The following is an 18,719-nucleotide window of genomic DNA, read 5'->3' on the forward strand; positions in this document are numbered from 1 at the left end:
ATATTTTTCTTTTAGAGGCAATTTCTACAAACAAATATCTGGAACACCAATGGGTTCTCCCCTTTCCCCTGTCATTGCTGACATTTTCATGGAAGCCTTTGAGTCTTTAGCCCTAGAATCTTACCCCTTAAAACCAAAAGTCTGGTTCCGCTACGTTGATGATACATTTATCATCTGGCCCCATGGTCAACATACCCTTTCTCCCTTCCTAGATCATCTTAACTCACAACATCCGAGTATAAAATTCACAATGGAAGTAGAAAATAATCGGTCCCTTCCCTTTCTCGATGTGTTAGTCACCTCCAAGCCCAATGGCCGATTGGGTCACTCTGTTTATAGAAAAAAGACTCACACGAATCGTTACCTACATGCTTCATCACACCACCATCCTGCCCAAAAGAATTCTGTGATCAACTCTCTCATCCATCGGGCCATTTCGATTTCTGAACCTGACAACCTTAGAGAAGAACTTGGCCATCTGCAAAAAACCCTTGTCGCCAACGGTTACTCCAAGTCCACAATTCAAAATATTACACACCGACATCTACATCCCCCTTTACACCCTAGGACGACAAATTCAGAATCTTCGGGTAATACTCCTGTGGCTTTTCTTCCGTATATTCGAAGTGTCACTGATAGGATTGGCAAAATTCTTCGCAAGGAAGGTATCAGGACTACTTTTCGACCACCCAAGAAAATCTCACAATATCTACCCTCTCCTAAGGACCCATTACCGCCCCTATCTTCCTGTGGTGTCTATTCTATTCCTTGTTCATGTGGACAAGTGTATATTGGCGAAACTGGTCGTTCCGTCAAAACTCGGATTCAAGAGCATCAAAGATGCATTCGATCAGGTCTTTTCTCCCATTCTGCAGTTGCAGAACACTGCCAAGAAACCGGTCATTCCATATTGTTCGAAAAAACTCATATTATTTCTAAGAGCCCCTTCTTTTATTCCAGAAAAATCCGCGAATCTCTAGAGATCCGAAAAAATCCACATAATATCAATCGAGAGGAAGGATACTACTTATCTCCCATCTGGAATCCCAGTCTAGAGCCGCCGTCCGGTCCCGCTACCACGATGCAGCCACATGATTGGCCAGCGCGCGCTTCTTGACGTTCGCGCCACGAAGTGTGCCGATACGTCCCGACACGACAGTTCACCGCGACTATAAATAGAGCGGTAGCGGAGTAATCGTCGGATTCACTCCCTGCCTCTCGACGCGTTAGTGTTCTGAGCTGTTGGACGTGAATCCCTGTCCTGGCATTTGGTTTTCACCTCTGGCTGCGTTGAGTAGTTGAGTTACTGTGACCAAATGCCCATCTTGGTAGTTAGTATTCGCCTCTGGTTGCGTTGAGTAACTGAGTTACCGTTGCTAACTACCCATCTTCCTGTCTTTTGTTTCTTTTTCTTTTTGTTCTCCTGAAGAAGCTACATACAATTGTAGCGAAACGTCGAGATGAACCCACTTTTGGGTCACTCACAAATGACACGGTCCAAACCCGGAAGACGAATAAACTATAATTCTGACTCTGGCCGTGGAAGCCTACGATTTCATTTGACCAACCTCTACGGGGAGGTTATATTCCGCAAAACCTCAGAGTTCTCCAATCTTCGCTCTAAAGTTTCATCTCTACTTTCTTCGCTCACCTTCCTCTCTAGATGTCGTGATAATAACTTGGTTCCCAATTTTCTTGTTCTAAAACATCACATTTCCTCTTCATCTTCTTCCCGAATTCTACATCGAGCCAGCCTATCTCTACTTCGTGAACGGATTCAACATATTCGAAAAACCCTTAATTTTCAATCCCAAAAACTTTTTAAGCTGCATCTTGAACTCTCCAGTATTCTTAGTGTCGATGATTGGTCACTTTTAGACCGCATTTCCTATCATCAAGCCGATAAAATCCTTCTTCTAAGCAACGAAACTCACAAAAAGAAATTCCAATCCCTTGTATCTAAGAAAAAATCACATTCCACCACTTCTACTTCTCTTTCACCTCTTACTAACACCGTCGTTAATCTTTCTTCTCACCAATTAACAAGTGCAGAAAGCAGTCTTCTATCTAAAGGTCTTAATTTTGCTATCACTCCTTCCAGAATTCCTACCGAAGAAATAGTTTCAAATGTGGAAGCGGCACTCCGCACAATTCCCAAAATTCCAGCCGACCGTATCCGCTTTGACGTCGCTAAATGTCTTGATACAGCCAAAATCCCTACTTCCAATATATCTCGTGAGGAGTTCATAGCTCTCAAAAATCTCCGTTCTCTTTCTGAGATAATAATCCTTCCTGCAGACAAAGGTAATGCCACAGTCATCCTGGATACTCCTTCCTACATAGAGAAAGTAAACGACTTACTTAGGGATACATCCTGTTATAACACAATTTCTCGAGACCCCACTCCTAGAGTCGAACGCGAAATTTCCCATGCCATCAAACAATCCGATCTTTCCGATGATGTTAAGAAGTCCATAGTTCCGAAAAACTCCATCTGCCCCAGAATTTACGGTCTTCCCAAAATCCATAAAGACAACGTACCTCTTCGTCCCATTGTGACTACGATTAACTCTCCTACCTACAAACTCGCAAAGTACTTGTCGAATCAGTTTAAGACCTATACTGGTCGTACCTCTTCTTATGTCCGAAATTCCACACATTTCATCACCTTAATCTCCTCCCTCACGGTCGATCCCCAAGACATTCTCGTCAGTTTCGATGTATCATCCCTATTTACCAATATCCCCATACATGACTCTCTAGTTGTTCTGCGAGATCACTTGACCAATGATAACAAGTCTTTGGTTTTGGCAGATCTTGCGGAAAAATGCCTCCTTTCAACATATTTTTCTTTTAGAGGCAATTTCTACAAACAAATATCTGGAACACCAATGGGTTCTCCCCTTTCCCCTGTCATTGCTGACATTTTCATGGAAGCCTTTGAGTCTTTAGCCCTAGAATCTTACCCCTTAAAACCAAAAGTCTGGTTCCGCTACGTTGATGATACATTTATCATCTGGCCCCATGGTCAACATACCCTTTCTCCCTTCCTAGATCATCTTAACTCACAACATCCGAGTATAAAATTCACAATGGAAGTAGAAAATAATCGGTCCCTTCCCTTTCTCGATGTGTTAGTCACCTCCAAGCCCAATGGCCGATTGGGTCACTCTGTTTATAGAAAAAAGACTCACACGAATCGTTACCTACATGCTTCATCACACCACCATCCTGCCCAAAAGAATTCTGTGATCAACTCTCTCATCCATCGGGCCATTTCGATTTCTGAACCTGACAACCTTAGAGAAGAACTTGGCCATCTGCAAAAAACCCTTGTCGCCAACGGTTACTCCAAGTCCACAATTCAAAATATTACACACCGACATCTACATCCCCCTTTACACCCTAGGACGACAAATTCAGAATCTTCGGGTAATACTCCTGTGGCTTTTCTTCCGTATATTCGAAGTGTCACTGATAGGATTGGCAAAATTCTTCGCAAGGAAGGTATCAGGACTACTTTTCGACCACCCAAGAAAATCTCACAATATCTACCCTCTCCTAAGGACCCATTACCGCCCCTATCTTCCTGTGGTGTCTATTCTATTCCTTGTTCATGTGGACAAGTGTATATTGGCGAAACTGGTCGTTCCGTCAAAACTCGGATTCAAGAGCATCAAAGATGCATTCGATCAGGTCTTTTCTCCCATTCTGCAGTTGCAGAACACTGCCAAGAAACCGGTCATTCCATATTGTTCGAAAAAACTCATATTATTTCTAAGAGCCCCTTCTTTTATTCCAGAAAAATCCGCGAATCTCTAGAGATCCGAAAAAATCCACATAATATCAATCGAGAGGAAGGATACTACTTATCTCCCATCTGGAATCCCAGTCTAGAGCCGCCGTCCGGTCCCGCTACCACGATGCAGCCACATGATTGGCCAGCGCGCGCTTCTTGACGTTCGCGCCACGAAGTGTGCCGATACGTCCCGACACGACAGTTCACCGCGACTATAAATAGAGCGGTAGCGGAGTAATCGTCGGATTCACTCCCTGCCTCTCGACGCGTTAGTGTTCTGAGCTGTTGGACGTGAATCCCTGTCCTGGCATTTGGTTTTCACCTCTGGCTGCGTTGAGTAGTTGAGTTACTGTGACCAAATGCCCATCTTGGTAGTTAGTATTCGCCTCTGGTTGCGTTGAGTAACTGAGTTACCGTTGCTAACTACCCATCTTCCTGTCTTTTGTTTCTTTTTCTTTTTGTTCTCCTGAAGAAGCTACATACAATTGTAGCGAAACGTCGAGATGAACCCACTTTTGGGTCACTCACAAATGACACGGTCCAAACCCGGAAGACGAATAAACTATAATTCTGACTCTGGCCGTGGAAGCCTACGATTTCATTAGTGCAGTCACGTTACTCAATTTGGATAAGGTTTCTACAGCCGCAACTTCTTATCCATCCTACTGAAGGCCAGGTCCATAATAAAATGAGTATGATTACTTGCCATGTCTTGCCTATTACGAGATATTGTATTTAGTGTTTATAAGCCGTAGTCTGGAATTATTTCATCCATTTGTCATTTCATTCATGAAATGTCATGTCATTTCGTCCACAATTGCTGCAGACATTATCACCGGTGATGTCGCTTTTGTCTCGTCGTCGAAACATAGCCCGTGTTGCTTTGATTAATCACTGATAAAAATAAAAAACGCAGACAAAATTTCAGGATGAAATAATTTCAGATGATGGCCTGTAAACTTTAAATAAAATGCATCATTATAAAACATTAGACGAGATGCCTAAACGACTTGATAGAAACTTGTTTGTGTTATTTTTGATTCACATTTCTCTCATTTAAAACTCATGTCGATTCCTTAAGCGTCATTTACAGATCTTTTTAATAGCTGAGTAATTTTAGGGAACTAAATGTTGTTCCATTTCACATACCACACAAGAAGTTATTGGAGAAAATTGAGTACAAAAGGGTTCCACCCGAGCCTTTGGTAAGTATTAACATATTTTGATTTCCATCGTTTTCTGATGGTCTGCATGTAGACTATTTAAATGTACAATAGTATCATTTAGTAAGTAAAAATTCTTCTTCGTCTGCATTTTTCCTGTACTATACACCTATTTGTAGTATTTTTTTGTATAGATGAAAAATAAATTTTGAACACTAATCCTTTGGCTTCTGCAGCGGCATAATCTTCTGTAATACAAAGAATTCGTACGCATCGCTTATAGCGTAATTGACTTTAATGATATTTTTGATTCAATGCGAATGCTTTGAAATCTAATAATGTCCCTCACTCGCCTTTAATATATCCTGGTTATTATATTTCAAAGTTGCCCTTTTTCTTACATAATTTTTGTCATATTCGAGTTTAATTCAGTGAAGTGTAACCACTTGACATCTTTAATTTTCGCCACAACATATTACCAGGAAAACCTTTTGTCTTTTTCAGAAATGCGTTCGCTACCTGATTAAGTTCTAAACAGGCTTTTCAAGTTGTTTATAATTTTGCGGATAAGTACCTTGAAGTTGCAGAAAATATATTCTTTTGAAACGTCAACGATATTTAGTGAGTTCTAAAGTATCGCTCTTGTAGCGATAATATATTTAAACATATTCATGGACTGCATGGTTTCAACCTTTAAAATCCCTAGATGACCAGCATGGTCGCTGGGTTTTAGTTAGTCAGCTCGTGTTAGCACAAAGGCATTGTTTACAGTGAATCCATTTATAGTTAGAGGTGAAATTATAATATCATCTTAGAGGAGAAATTTTCAAAGTTGAGATTGAAAATAAATAAAGAAGCTAAATAAATAAAAATCGATTCTCCAATGGATTTTAACATGGCTAAGTTATAATTGAATTACATTTAATATATAGCATAACCTTCTAAAATGATTGTTCATTAAATCTATTTCAGACAATTAAAATTTTTCCAAACAAATCTCTTACTCCTTTATTGGATTCTCGAAGCTTAATATATAAAAAATATGGAGGTGTATTTGAACTGTTTCTATATAAATATTTGCCAAACTCATCTCATTTGTTGCGCAATTTTTACACTTTTTAATAATTCTCTCCACTTTTTACAGTTTTTCCTTAATGTTTTTTTACTCTTTTACACGTGGATTAAACTTTTTACTTATTTTCGCATATTTTTTACATAATTCCCCAGTTTTTGCAGAATTTCTCCACTTTATGATCATTCCCCCAACTGTTTACCCTTTTTCCTCGATGTTTCTTTACTTTTTTACACTTGTTTACACGTTTTTTTTTTGCTAAACGGCTGAATAGACATTTAAACGACCTTTCCAATGATGTATTACAATATACATATTTCCATTAAAAAAAAAATATCGATGACGTCATTAGGGTCACATCATCATTCAATCTTCGCTTATCCACTGCTGGACATAGATCTCCCTCATAATTTTCCATCTATTTCGATCTTGTGCCTCTTGCATCCAATTCCTATGACAACGTTTTAGATCGTCAGTCCAACGTGTTGGTGGACGACCTCTACTTCGGTAGGCATCATCTCTTGGTCTCCATTCCAGTATCCGCTTTGTCCATCTATTGTCTGTCATTCGAGCCACGTGACCTGCCCAGTTCCATTTTAGTGTTGCTACTCTCTCTACTGCATCAGCCACTCCTGTTCTTTGTCGTAGCTGGCGATTTGGGATCTTGTCTCGTAGTGAAACGCCCAACATAGTACGCTCCATCGCCCTTTGACACACACGGATCTTTTGAACTGTTCTCCTTGTCATGGTCAACGTTTCGGCACCGTAAGTTATATATTTAGGGATTCTACAGTATTCACTGCCTTCCCTCGTTCAACCGTTTCCATCTCTCTCTGTTGTTCCATTCTCCATCGTTTAGTCCTCTCTTACTCATGGCGTCGTCTACTTCGTTCCTCCAGGATTTTCGGGGTCGTCCTCTTTTCCTCCTTCCTATGGGGCTCCATTCGGTTATTCTTTTTATCCATCTGCTGTCGCTAGCTCTTCTTACATGTCCATACCACACGTAAGTTAACACTGGCAAAACACACTGATTAAACGTTTTTCTTTTAAGGCATATTGGTATATCAGACGATTTGAAAATATGGTTCAGTTTGCCGAAGGCTGCCCAAGTCAGTCTTATACGACGGAGAAGCTCAACGGTTTGGTTATCTTTTCCTATGCGAATCTCATGACCTAGGTATTTATAGGCCATTACCTGGTCTATGGATCTTGTTCCTACGCATATATCTTCGCTGACTACAAGATTTGTCATCATCTGGGTTTTAGATATATTTATTTTCAATCCCCCTTCTAGTGAGGAAAGGTAGAGCTGATTTAAAAGTTCTTTGGCCTCATCTATCCTATCAGCTATTAGTACAATATCATCTGCAAACCTTAGATGGCTAAGCTTTTCTCCGTTTATGTTTATGCCCTTGTCGGTCAGTTTTGCCCTTTTACATATATATTCCAAAAGCGTAGTGAATAGTTTCGGCGATATGGTGCCCCCCTGGCGTACTCCACGTTGTATCGGGAATTTCTGGGTTTGACGATCACCCACTCTAATACTGGCTGTTGCGTTTTGGTATATATGTTTAATTATATTTATATACCGATAGTCAATTCGGCATTCTGTCAAGGCTTCCAACATTTTTTGTTGATTTACGGTGTCGAATGCCTTTTCATAGTCGACAAATATTAAAGCTAGTGGTTTATTATATTCAGTGCATTTTTCTATAAGATTTTTTATTATCAGTAGGTGATTGTTTGTTCCATAGCCTTTTCTAAAACCCGCCTGTTCTATGGGCTGATAAAATTCCAATTTATTTTCTAGTCGTTTCGTAATTATTTTTGTAAATAGTTTATAAATATGTGAAAGTAGACTTATGGGCCTGTAATTCCTGAGGTCGATATGAGTATGATAATTTCTGCGTTATACCACTGGGTTGGTGTTATTGCTTCCTGCAAACATCTAGTGAATAGTTTGGCAAGGACCTGCCATAATCTTTTTCCAGCCACCTTTAAGGCATCTGCCACTATTTCATCGCCTCCGGGGGACTTATTGTTTTTCATTTCTTGCACTGACCTTCGAACTTCATTGGGTGTTACGTCCGGTAAAATTTCAGATCCCTGATTGATTATCTTTGGTAATGATCCACTCCGGTTACATTGCTGTTCCATGATCCACCGCTTGGATGTGATAGTCGGAATTGAGTAGAATGTCACACACAGAATAAGTTACACTACCAGCATACTTCATTTGAACTCCCAAACTTTGCTTCATCTTTAAGAATTATTATACCAGGAAAGTGGTTATTTAAAACGAATTTTATGTTTGGTTTTTTAAGTAATGTATGGTAAATATATATTTTGTTTTATCTCTTAAATAAAAGTATTATTTTTACTTTAATAAACTTTGCGTTTTTATCTTCTTTTAGGTAGGATTTCAACAATTCCAGGAAAATTTAATACAATCCAGAAAAAAGAGCTCGGTAGAAACCATAAATCTTATACCAGCAAAACCAACGAAAAAAGGTAATTACAAAACAAATAGCAATATTGGTAGTAGTCGTCTAAAAATACGATAGTTCTTATTCTCCTTCTTAATATACATATTTTCGCATTTTAACAAAAATATTTTTCCATTAGGCAAAATTTTACTCCAATTCGAAGACCAAATAGCGAAGAAAACAACTCAGAAATTGGCGGACGTAATGAACCAGAACGAGTGGATAGACAAATTTAGACACACTTCAGACGGCTCTTTCGTTTATCTGACCTATGCGGTGCCAAGCTCCCACGAACTCTTCTATCCTTATGCTTTAAGGTAACAAGGTGTTAATTTACTAGTATCTATTTGGTAGTGTCACCGATCTGTATACTATATTATGACTTTTTTGCTGCAAAAAAATGTGTACCAAGATGGTATTGACCTAGAATAAACTTGACAGAGTATGACAGAGTATTTATCAATAAACTTCTTTAATATTTTTTAATACAAATTTATATAAAAGAACTTTTTAATACAAATTTACTCATTTTATTGACTTATTTATAATACGGTAACCATATTTCGAAAAGGTGTTGTAAACAAGAACCTGAAAAAGGTTTGCTCGGCAAATTGGCAATGCTTAGTAATGGACAGGAACGACTGACGAAACCGACTAGTAAAGGTTGGGACTTAACTAGGACTGTATTATCACTTATTATAATGATGATTTTAGCAACGGTTTCAAATGACACCGCTATTGTAGAAGCTCACAATACTCAACTAGTTACGGAAAACCTGTATCGCTAAGAATAATTACTACTAAAATTACTTAATTGTTAATACTTTTTAGGGTGGTTCCATATAAACTCGTCGACAAATCAAACTTCTTCACCATGAGCTCCAAGGGAGTGATGCAGCACGTCAGTAGCGAAACAATATTCACTTCATTGGACAAATGGGAGAACGAATATAAGATGTACTGCCGCCTGATGGAAATTAAACTCTTCCTCTATTTCCGAAAGTGGAAGGGGTTTTACTTTTGGCGAACCAAAATAAAACGCAAGAAAATCTACAACGCGAAAAGAATGCTGAGAGAAAACCTGCTCAGTTTGAACCCGATTTTGAGGCAGGGTTTGTTAGCTGTTCAGGATATGTGTTATAAAATGGTGGATGTTACCTTTACTGACGTATCGCAGATAGAAAATACTTGGTTGTTTTATTTTGTAGAAAGTCAGGTCAGTAATATTATTTTTACATTTGATAGTTTAGTGACGATACGTATCTGAATAGGGCAGTAGCGTCTTCATCTTTTTCTTTTAGTGCCTTTTTGTTTTATATATTGTTGACCTTTATGGCAATTTATAATTTATTTACGGCTGCTCTGAACCATCCATCCATATATATATATATATATATATATATATATATATATATATATATATATATATATATATATATATATACCGCATATATTTTATTTATGACGTTTTTCTTGTTATAAATAATTCTATTTACGTGTTTATCTGTGAACTACTAAAATTGTTAAATATAACTCGTGTCTTTGTGTATTGTACACTTAAATTGTTTTTAAATAAAGGAGGAGTAAGTGACCGTAAAATATCCGGCCGGTCTTTGGTGGCTCCTATGCCACAGGTTATTAACGCTGTTAAGTCAAAAATTAACAAAAATCTTCCGCGAAAACAAAAAACTATTGCTTGGGAAGTAGATATTGCGCCTCAAACTATGAGTTACATTATCAAAGAAGACTTGTTTTATATCGATATGGGTTCCAATGGATAAAGAAGACAACGCCTTATCGTTAAAACAAAATAGAAAAAAAATCAAGACGCCTGTTGTCATTATACGGTAAAGCGCGTTACAAAGAAATCCTTTTTACAGATAAAAAAATTTAGTCTGGAGAAAACTTTCAATAAGCAAAACAATATAGTTTATGCACGGTCATCCAAGGAAGTCCGCGAACTGGTGTCAAGGATGAAACGAGGGCATTTTCCTGGCTCAGTGATGGTTTGGTGTGGAGTGTCCTATGGAAGACCACAGATGAGATGGGTTGATGACATTAAAAGAATAGCCGGAACAAATTGGAAATATGTTGCTCAGGATAGAGACCGATGGAAGGAGTTGGGAGAGGCCTATGTCCAAACATGAACGACAGAAGGCTAAGAAGAAGAAGAAGAAGAAGTCCTATGACGGCGTCACTTCTTTAAATTTCTGTAAAAATAGCGTTAAAGGGTAGCGATAAATTATCAGTGGGACATTTTAAGAAATGTAGTGAAGCTTCTAAACCACACATGTTCCAAAGTAGACTATGGATGTCCCAACAAGACTAGATACTAGACAAGTCTAGATTATCATGTATTTTTTTTTCGAAAAATTATTTTTGATTGAATATATTCACAGTCAATCTAATAAAATTTTACCTAATTGTTATTGCAATTAATGTTTTGCTCAAAGAATCATGAATAGCTCACAAAGTAAAGTAAGTGGGGTAGTGAGGAATGCTTAAAAGGCATTAGGTAAGTGGAATACTTAAGTACTACGTATGGGAAATGTAAGAGTTTCTATTTTGCCTTTAAGGATTAGTTGTAATATTCTATATCGATTTTCCCTCACTATATGTCCCAGATAAGACATTTTACGGTGTTTAACAGTATTTAGTAAATCTCTGTGTTTGTTGATCCTCCCTAGTACTTCCTCATTAGTTTTTTGTGCTGTCCAAGGTCTCTACCCCTAGCTAATTTGGCCCACACTTCTGTTATTTGTGTTCGTTAGAAAGTTTTCAATCTCTCACTGATAATTTGCAGCACTATCTTGGCTGGCATGTGAGATAAGGAGAATAGTTCTGTAATTGTCACATTTATGAAAGCTGCCATTTTTTTAATATAATTGCCATACCATAGACGTAAATATACAAATTTAACAAAAAACACGATAATCACGTTGTAATTATTTATTACCATTTCTTTGATCTTTACATAAAACTATAACAATTGGATGTAAGAGAGTTAAGAAAATAAAGTACTTTTTGAAATAAGAGGACAGGATTTTGTAAACTATATTTTATGCATTTTAGATGGAGAAATTTCATCAAATTATGATTAAAATCGAAGAATACCACACGGTTGCTAAAGAAGTGATCAGTAGTGCCTGTCACGGTGCTCTTCTTGCTAGAGGTTTTGTGGTTGATGAAAGAATTATTGCTGAAGAATCACAAAAAGGTAAGAATTTTATTTTACGTTAATGCTTTAAATACTGCTTTGAATACTTCTGCAGAAACAGCAGTAAGTATTCAGATTGTTTAGAAACGGCATAAAAGATACCACTACCGTCACACCAATATTACCCATTACTACTTTAGTTTTTAGTACCTACTTACTATGAAGTAAAAACTTCTTGTTTAAAGTGGTATAAATTTATTATAAATTTTAAAAATATCCAAAATGGATTTGTATGGACCATCCTGAGTGAAAAAAGGTCTATATAGTTAGTAGTTGAAACTAGCCACATAACAACCTCAGATGACAACCAAATTACATAATAATTAAAGTAATAAATCTTATAATTATTATGATACTAAGTCGATGTTGAAGGATTACATTTTTAAGAGAACATGCAGATCCCCCCTCGAAAAGTGGGTAGTCCCAACGAGTGGTAACAACCAACCATCGAGCAAAAAGACAGAAGGGGGAATGTAAAGGTAGTGGGGGCAAAAATATTGTTAGACGGGTGGTGCCATTTTGAGAGGCCACATTAAACAAGGAAATCGAGTCTCTTTCCTTGTTTAACAAATCAAATATAGTTGGGTTATAAATGGGTGAGTGCTGTTAAGAACCCTAAATTGTAAATTTATGCGACTAAAATTGTAGTAAAATGCCTTTTGCAGAATTAGGCTTTTATTCACATAAAACTTGACATAAGAATAACAAAACAATTATTTAAATACTGACCAGTTGTTGTCACAAAATTAAGAAAACTAAATTATACTACACTTGGCTTGTATTATTAATATTTCTTGTAACACATATAACATTTCTTGTAATATTTTTATAAATAAAGGTTTTATTCTATATTGTATTCTTTAATTTTTTTAATCACTTTGACATTTTAATGTAATGGAAAATAAATATAGTGTCAACATAACAAGAAAATCCAAAAAGTATACTAAAAATATTTATTATCGTATATGGTAAGAATTTTTCTTGTTATTTTAGGTTTATATCGATTTTCCTTTACTTTAAAATGTTCACAATCCTAGGCAATATTACTAAACTTTTGAATTTAGCGCCATGTATATATAGTTACGCTCCCGGTCACTAGGTGATGCGCCAATCATTGTTTTATTCGTTAACACGGAAGTTTCAATGCTAGGTGGTAGTGTGCTATGGTTATTGTTTGTCTAAACTGTCACATGAAAGCTTATTTATATTGAAGTTTTTTAACAATTGTGTCACATTTAGACTATTATCGTTATTATTTAATTAAAACTTTCTCGTCTAAGACACATTCTGAAAAATATTATATAGCTACTGTTTTATGACCTTATAAAAAACATGAAATATTTTCATAATTAAAACAGTCATTATATTAAAATTTTCAAACTTTGTACTAATTCCTTTAGATAAATTAGAACCCCTACACCACTGTATGATTATTGTGAAGTGTCGTAAAATTTAAATTTGGCGCCTTTGCACTTCCGGATATGTCCGCCATATTACGAGGCCACTTTTATGAATTTTGGTCTCCTTTTCATAACGATTAGATTTCCTCTTTTGTCTTTTTGCTCGATGCAACCAACTGATCAAATCAAGAAATAAAATTATTTGCAATTGACAAACGTTTGCCACAAGTGGCAAGTGTTGTTCCATTAAAAATGTAATCCTTTAACATCGGCCAAGTGTCATAATAATTATAAAATGTATTACTTCTTCTTCTTCTTCTCTTCTTCTTTTTATGTAGACATGACTGTCTGTTTTTCAACGTGCCTCCAGTAAGTTGTCATTCCATCGTTTTCGTGGTCTTCCTACTGATCGTCTTCCTATTGGGGAACCGTTTCTTGCCGTCTTTACTACTCTATTTGTTGTCATTCGGCTTATATGATCGTTGCATTCTACTTTTCTATTTCTTACACAGTTCTTGATGTTCTCCACCTTGCGTCTACGTCGTATATCTGTATTTCTAGCTCTGTCCCATAGTGTCTTACCATAAATTTTTCTAAGTGTTTTCATCTCTGCTGTTTCTAACATCCTTTTTGTCCTCTCTGTGTCAGGTCGTGTTTCTGCCGAGTATGTCATTACTGACTGTTTTGTAAATTCTGCCTTTAATTTCTTTCACGATATTTTTATTTCTCCTTATTGTTTTATTTAGGCAGCCTGTGACTCTGTTTGCTCTATTCCATTGATCTTCCACTTCAACTTTGAGCTTTCCGGGGCTACATAATGTGATGCTTGATATTTAAACTCTACTTGTTCTATTATCTGACCTCCAATGAGCTGCAATTTACATCTTATTAAATTTGCTGTTGTAACCATGCATTTTGTCTTTTTTGTGGAAACTACCATGTTAAATTTTTTGGCGATTATATTAAATTGGTGCAGCATACGTTGTAAATCATCTTCACTTTGAAGGAGTAGTATTGCGTCGTCCGCATAGCAGATTATTTTAAGTTGTTTTTCTCCCATTTGGTATCCTTTTTTAGTTCTTACTTTTTTTATTACTTCATCCATAATCAGGTTGAACAATAGAGGACTCGCGGAATCTCCCTCTCCTATTGCCAGCTTCAATAGGGTCGGTTAGTGCTTGTTCTACCTTTACTTTTATTGTGTTGTTTTGGTAGATATTTTCGATCGTTTTGGTTATTCCTAGGGGTATTTCTCTTGCGCACCATAAGTAGATAACGTCCTTTAATTTGACCCGATCAAATGCCTTCTTAAGGTCCACGAAACATAGATATGCCGGTTTGTTGAATTCTAATGATTTCTCTTGCACTTATCTCATTATAAATATAGCTTCAGTCCATGATCTTTGTTGTTCTTCTGCTAGTATTATAATTTCATTCAGTTTATTTGTTATCACTTTGGTTGTTAATTTTAGTGGTGTTTATTAAATTAATTCCTTTGTAATTTTCCGGGTCCGATTTGTCTCTCTTTTTGAAGAGAGGTATTAGCATGCTTGATCTCCATTCTTGAGGAATTCTATTTTGTTCTATTATTTTTTGGATTAGTTTTAATAGGTGTTTGGTCAGATCTAGTCCTCCGTACTTTAGGAGTTCGTTGGGTATTCTGTCCTCTCCTGGTGATTTTCTATTTTTTAATTTCCTTAATGCTTTCTTAACCTCTTCCTCCTTAATATTTATTTTATCGTTTGTCGTCACCTCTGGTGTTGGTGGGTCATTGTCGCTACCTTTAGCAAATAGGGATCGAAAGTAGCTTATCCATGTTTCCTTCTGAATCTGTTTCGTTTTTATTAGTTCGTTCGTCTCTTTTCTTTGTTCTCTGATCATTCTCCATATTTTTTTTTGTTTCGTAGAAGTCGTATTCCAACTGTTTTGAGAAACTCTGTTAGTGTTCCCTTTTTATTTGTCTAACTTAAAATGTATTACTTTAATTATGTAATTTGAGGGTTATCTGACCTCGTTATGTGTCTAGTTTCAACTACTATACAGGCGTTGTTTGATAGGAGGGTCCGATAGAACTGAAAGCGTTCTGAAAATTTATAAATCTATTTTGGATATTTTTAAAATTTGTCATAAATTTATATTTTACAAAAAAAGTTTTTACTTCATAGTAAGTTTTTTAAAACTATGTTATATAGTCAACCATTGGGTTTTTCCCTTTTAAACTTTAGTTTTTGATCTCTTAATATATGCAGGAGTAGTAAATTTTCCAATCAGCAATTATGGCTTATTTTCAGTAAATAAAGATGTTTTTTTCTCGGTCATTATATATTTTAATCACATAAATTTTCTTCCAGAACGAAAAAGAAAAGTTCATAAAGCTTCCTACATCGAGCAGGCAGCTAAGAAGAAATTTTGTGAACGTCTTTCCAGGTGATTTTACGAAAATGTCGTTAATTAACGGTAATCAATACTTTAAAACATATTTTTTCGTTTTAGTTTTATCATATTAACCGACTACATTACTATAAATATGTTACATCAGTTGATTACAAATTCTTTGAACGCTCTATTGAAAGTTTTGGACAGCCATACACAGTTTTTGCCCACAGAGGAGCAACTGGACAATTTTGAACCGATGGCATTAACATTGCCGAGAACTGATGATGCTCCAAAGGTGAGACTATTAGGCACAATGCCAATTTTCATAATTTTATTAAAATTTGTATTTATTTGTAGTTTCTTCCATACATGTTTATATAGAAGCTGTGGCCATTTCGATTTCGAAGGAACTTATTTTATGTTTCCTTCTACAATCATTACTGTTGTGTCTTTTTGATTGACAGTATATTTCTTAGGAATTTAGTATATTTCACCGTAGTTTTCATTTTGAAAGTTTTGATTTTTCGTGTATCTTAAATTTTCTGCCTGTTCGCTCGTGTAGTACCTCTGGCAATATACAAGACATACAGAGACAACAAAGACACCCTAAACAATTTGAAAATAAAAAAAACACCCAGCACACCCGACACAAAGAACCATAAAACCATTACACAACACAGACACGCCGGACATCAAAGTATACACAAACGCAAGCATAAAAAACAACAACAGCTAACAATCTCATCAAAACACTGGGAGTATACATTCTTCTTCTTAGAGTGCCGTCTCCCTTCGGAGGATGGCAATCATAATGGCTATTTTTATTTTTGAACTTGCTGCTTTAAACAAATCAATCGATCTGCATTGATACCAATCACGTAGATTCTTCAACCATGAGTTCTGCCTTCGGCCAACAGATCTTCTTCCTTTAATCTTTCCCTGTATGATGAGTCTCAAAATTTCATATTTTGGTCCCCTCATCACGTGGCCTAGGTATTCCAGTTTTGTATTTGTATAGTGGTGATTAGTTATGTTTCTTTACCAACCCTCTCCAGTACTTCTTTATTTGTACTTCTAATCAGTCCATGATATTTTTAATACTCTGCGGTATAACCAGAGTTCGAAAGCCTCGATTCTTTTTAAATTGCATTTTTTTAATGTCCAAGTCTCAGCTCCATATTATAATATTGAAAATATATAACAGCGAATGGTTCGTAGTCTGATCTCCAAATTTAGATTTTTGCACGTTAGGAGTGGCTTCATTCGTATAAATGCTGATCTGGCAATCTCTATTCGCTTGTTTATTTCTGCAGTATGATCATTGGTTTCATTGATCAAAGTTCTCAAATACTGATATTTTTCTACTTGTTCTATCACGTTACCATTGATTGTCAATAGGTGATGTATATTTTGTGGTCTTTTTGTAATTAGCATGTATTTCGTTTTTTTAGCGTTTATAGTAATTCCCATCTCAGCACTATTCATACTTAAGCTTTCGATAAGATGTTGTAGATCTTCTATACTCGTTGCTATGATCACAGTGTCGTCTGCATATCGTAAGTTGTTAATTAATTTTCCGTTAATGGTAACTCCCGCTTTGATATTATTAAGCGTGTTTTGGAGATTTTCTTCAGAATATAAGTTAAACAAAAGTGGCGATAAAACACATCCCTGTCTAACTCCTCTACAGATCTTCATTTCTTTTGTGTGTTGCCCATCAATTTGAACTATGGCACTTTGGTTCCAATATAATGTTTGCACTATATTTATAATTTTACTGTCAATGCGCTTGTTCATAAGTATTGATATTAGTTTTTCATGTCTCACTTTATCGAAAGCTTTTTCGTAATCAACAAAGCACAAGTGTAGATTAACGTTTACATCCCGACATCTCTGAATCAATATGTTGATGGCAAATATTCCTTCTCGAGTTTCATTCCATTTCGGAATCCGAACTGCGTCTCGCTAATATCCTCCTCTAGCCTTTCGTATATTCTCTTATGTATTACTTTCAGCAGTACTTTTAAAGTATGACTCATGAGGCTCAGTGTTCGATAATCAGAGCACTCGTTTGCTGCTTGTTTTTTAGGGATGGTTATAAATGCTGACTTCAGCCACTCTTGTGGTATTATTCCCGTATTGTACACCGTGTTGAATAAATCTGCCAATACTTCCAAGTTATCCTCTTCCACTAGTTTTAACAGTTCTACTGGTATTTCATCTAATCCAACTGCCTTATTATCTTTAGAGTTTTTGATAGCATATTTGATTTGATCTATCGTGATCTTCTGTCTCTCTAAAGTATTTAATTTTTGTATTTTCTGCATTTCACCTCTTTCATCTTGGAAAAGTTCTCTAACGTACTCCTCCCATCATCTTAATTTCTATGGTAAATCTATTAGTAGTACTTTTTTGCCTTTTATGTGTCCTTGCTGTCTATTTCGACCCATTCCAGTCACTTCTCTTATTTTTTTGTGCATATTTCTCATATTATATTTTGTTTCTAGTTCTTCTATCTCTTTACATTGTTTCATCAAATATATTTCCTTAGCTGTTTTGATTTTTTCCTTAATTATTCGTTGTATTTATTTATACTTCTGTAGATCTTTTCCTTTGTTCCTTTTATCTGTAATAGTATTTCTTCTTCATCCACTGTTTTTTAGCCTCTGACCTATGTTGTATCAAACTTTCTTGAGCTGGTTTCAGTAATGTGTTTTTTATATTATACCACTTTTTATTTACGTCCATAATTTGTTTGTTGTCAGTTAGTGTTTTTTGCATATTAACATTCACACTATTTTTTAATTCGTTTTTTATTTCTTCGTTTTTTAGCATTCTTACATTAATTTTTGATTGTTGTTTTCTGAGTTCAATTCTTTTTAATTTTATTTTCACGTCAGCAACTAACGGATTGTGGTCTGAGTTAACATCTGCTCCAGGATAAGTTTTAACTGAGGTTATAGAGTTTTTATATCTGCTATTGACGAGTATAAAGTCTATCTGGTTTCTGACAATGTGGTTTTCTCTATGTGAAGGAGACGTCCGGTCGTCCATGTATATAGTCTTCTCGTAGGAAACTGAAACCAAGTATGACAGATAAGAGTTTTGACAGATAAGTAGATATAGGTTAGTTACAGGTCTTATGCCAAAAGGTAGGGGGACCAGGCGACCAGGGCCACACTTAGAGGAACTGTCCTTGTGGCAGA

At 36.1% G+C, this 18,719-nt stretch overlaps 2 protein-coding genes across 2 annotated transcripts in view; one reads left to right on the forward strand and one right to left on the reverse strand.

Moving 5' to 3' along the window:
• LOC140448466 (opsin, ultraviolet-sensitive-like) overlaps positions 1-18,719 on the reverse strand; it is a 105,189-nt gene that overhangs the window by 45,819 nt on the left and 40,651 nt on the right. The gene's annotated exons all lie outside the window — the stretch shown is intronic.
• Positions 1-18,719, forward strand: part of Dhc16F (Dynein heavy chain at 16F) — a 125,354-nt gene that overhangs the window by 20,430 nt on the left and 86,205 nt on the right. Inside the window, exons 3-9 of the mRNA XM_072541529.1 lie at positions 4,920-5,004; positions 8,449-8,545; positions 8,660-8,837; positions 9,352-9,736; positions 11,593-11,737; positions 15,489-15,564; positions 15,631-15,808. Coding sequence (XP_072397630.1) covers positions 4,920-5,004; positions 8,449-8,545; positions 8,660-8,837; positions 9,352-9,736; positions 11,593-11,737; positions 15,489-15,564; positions 15,631-15,808 — 1,144 coding nt within the window. The remainder of the gene's footprint in view (positions 1-4,919; positions 5,005-8,448; positions 8,546-8,659; positions 8,838-9,351; positions 9,737-11,592; positions 11,738-15,488; positions 15,565-15,630; positions 15,809-18,719) is intronic.

The sequence above is a fragment of the Diabrotica undecimpunctata genome, chromosome 1 (assembly GCF_040954645.1).
Source record: "Diabrotica undecimpunctata isolate CICGRU chromosome 1, icDiaUnde3, whole genome shotgun sequence".
NCBI lineage: Eukaryota > Metazoa > Arthropoda > Insecta > Coleoptera > Chrysomelidae > Diabrotica > Diabrotica undecimpunctata.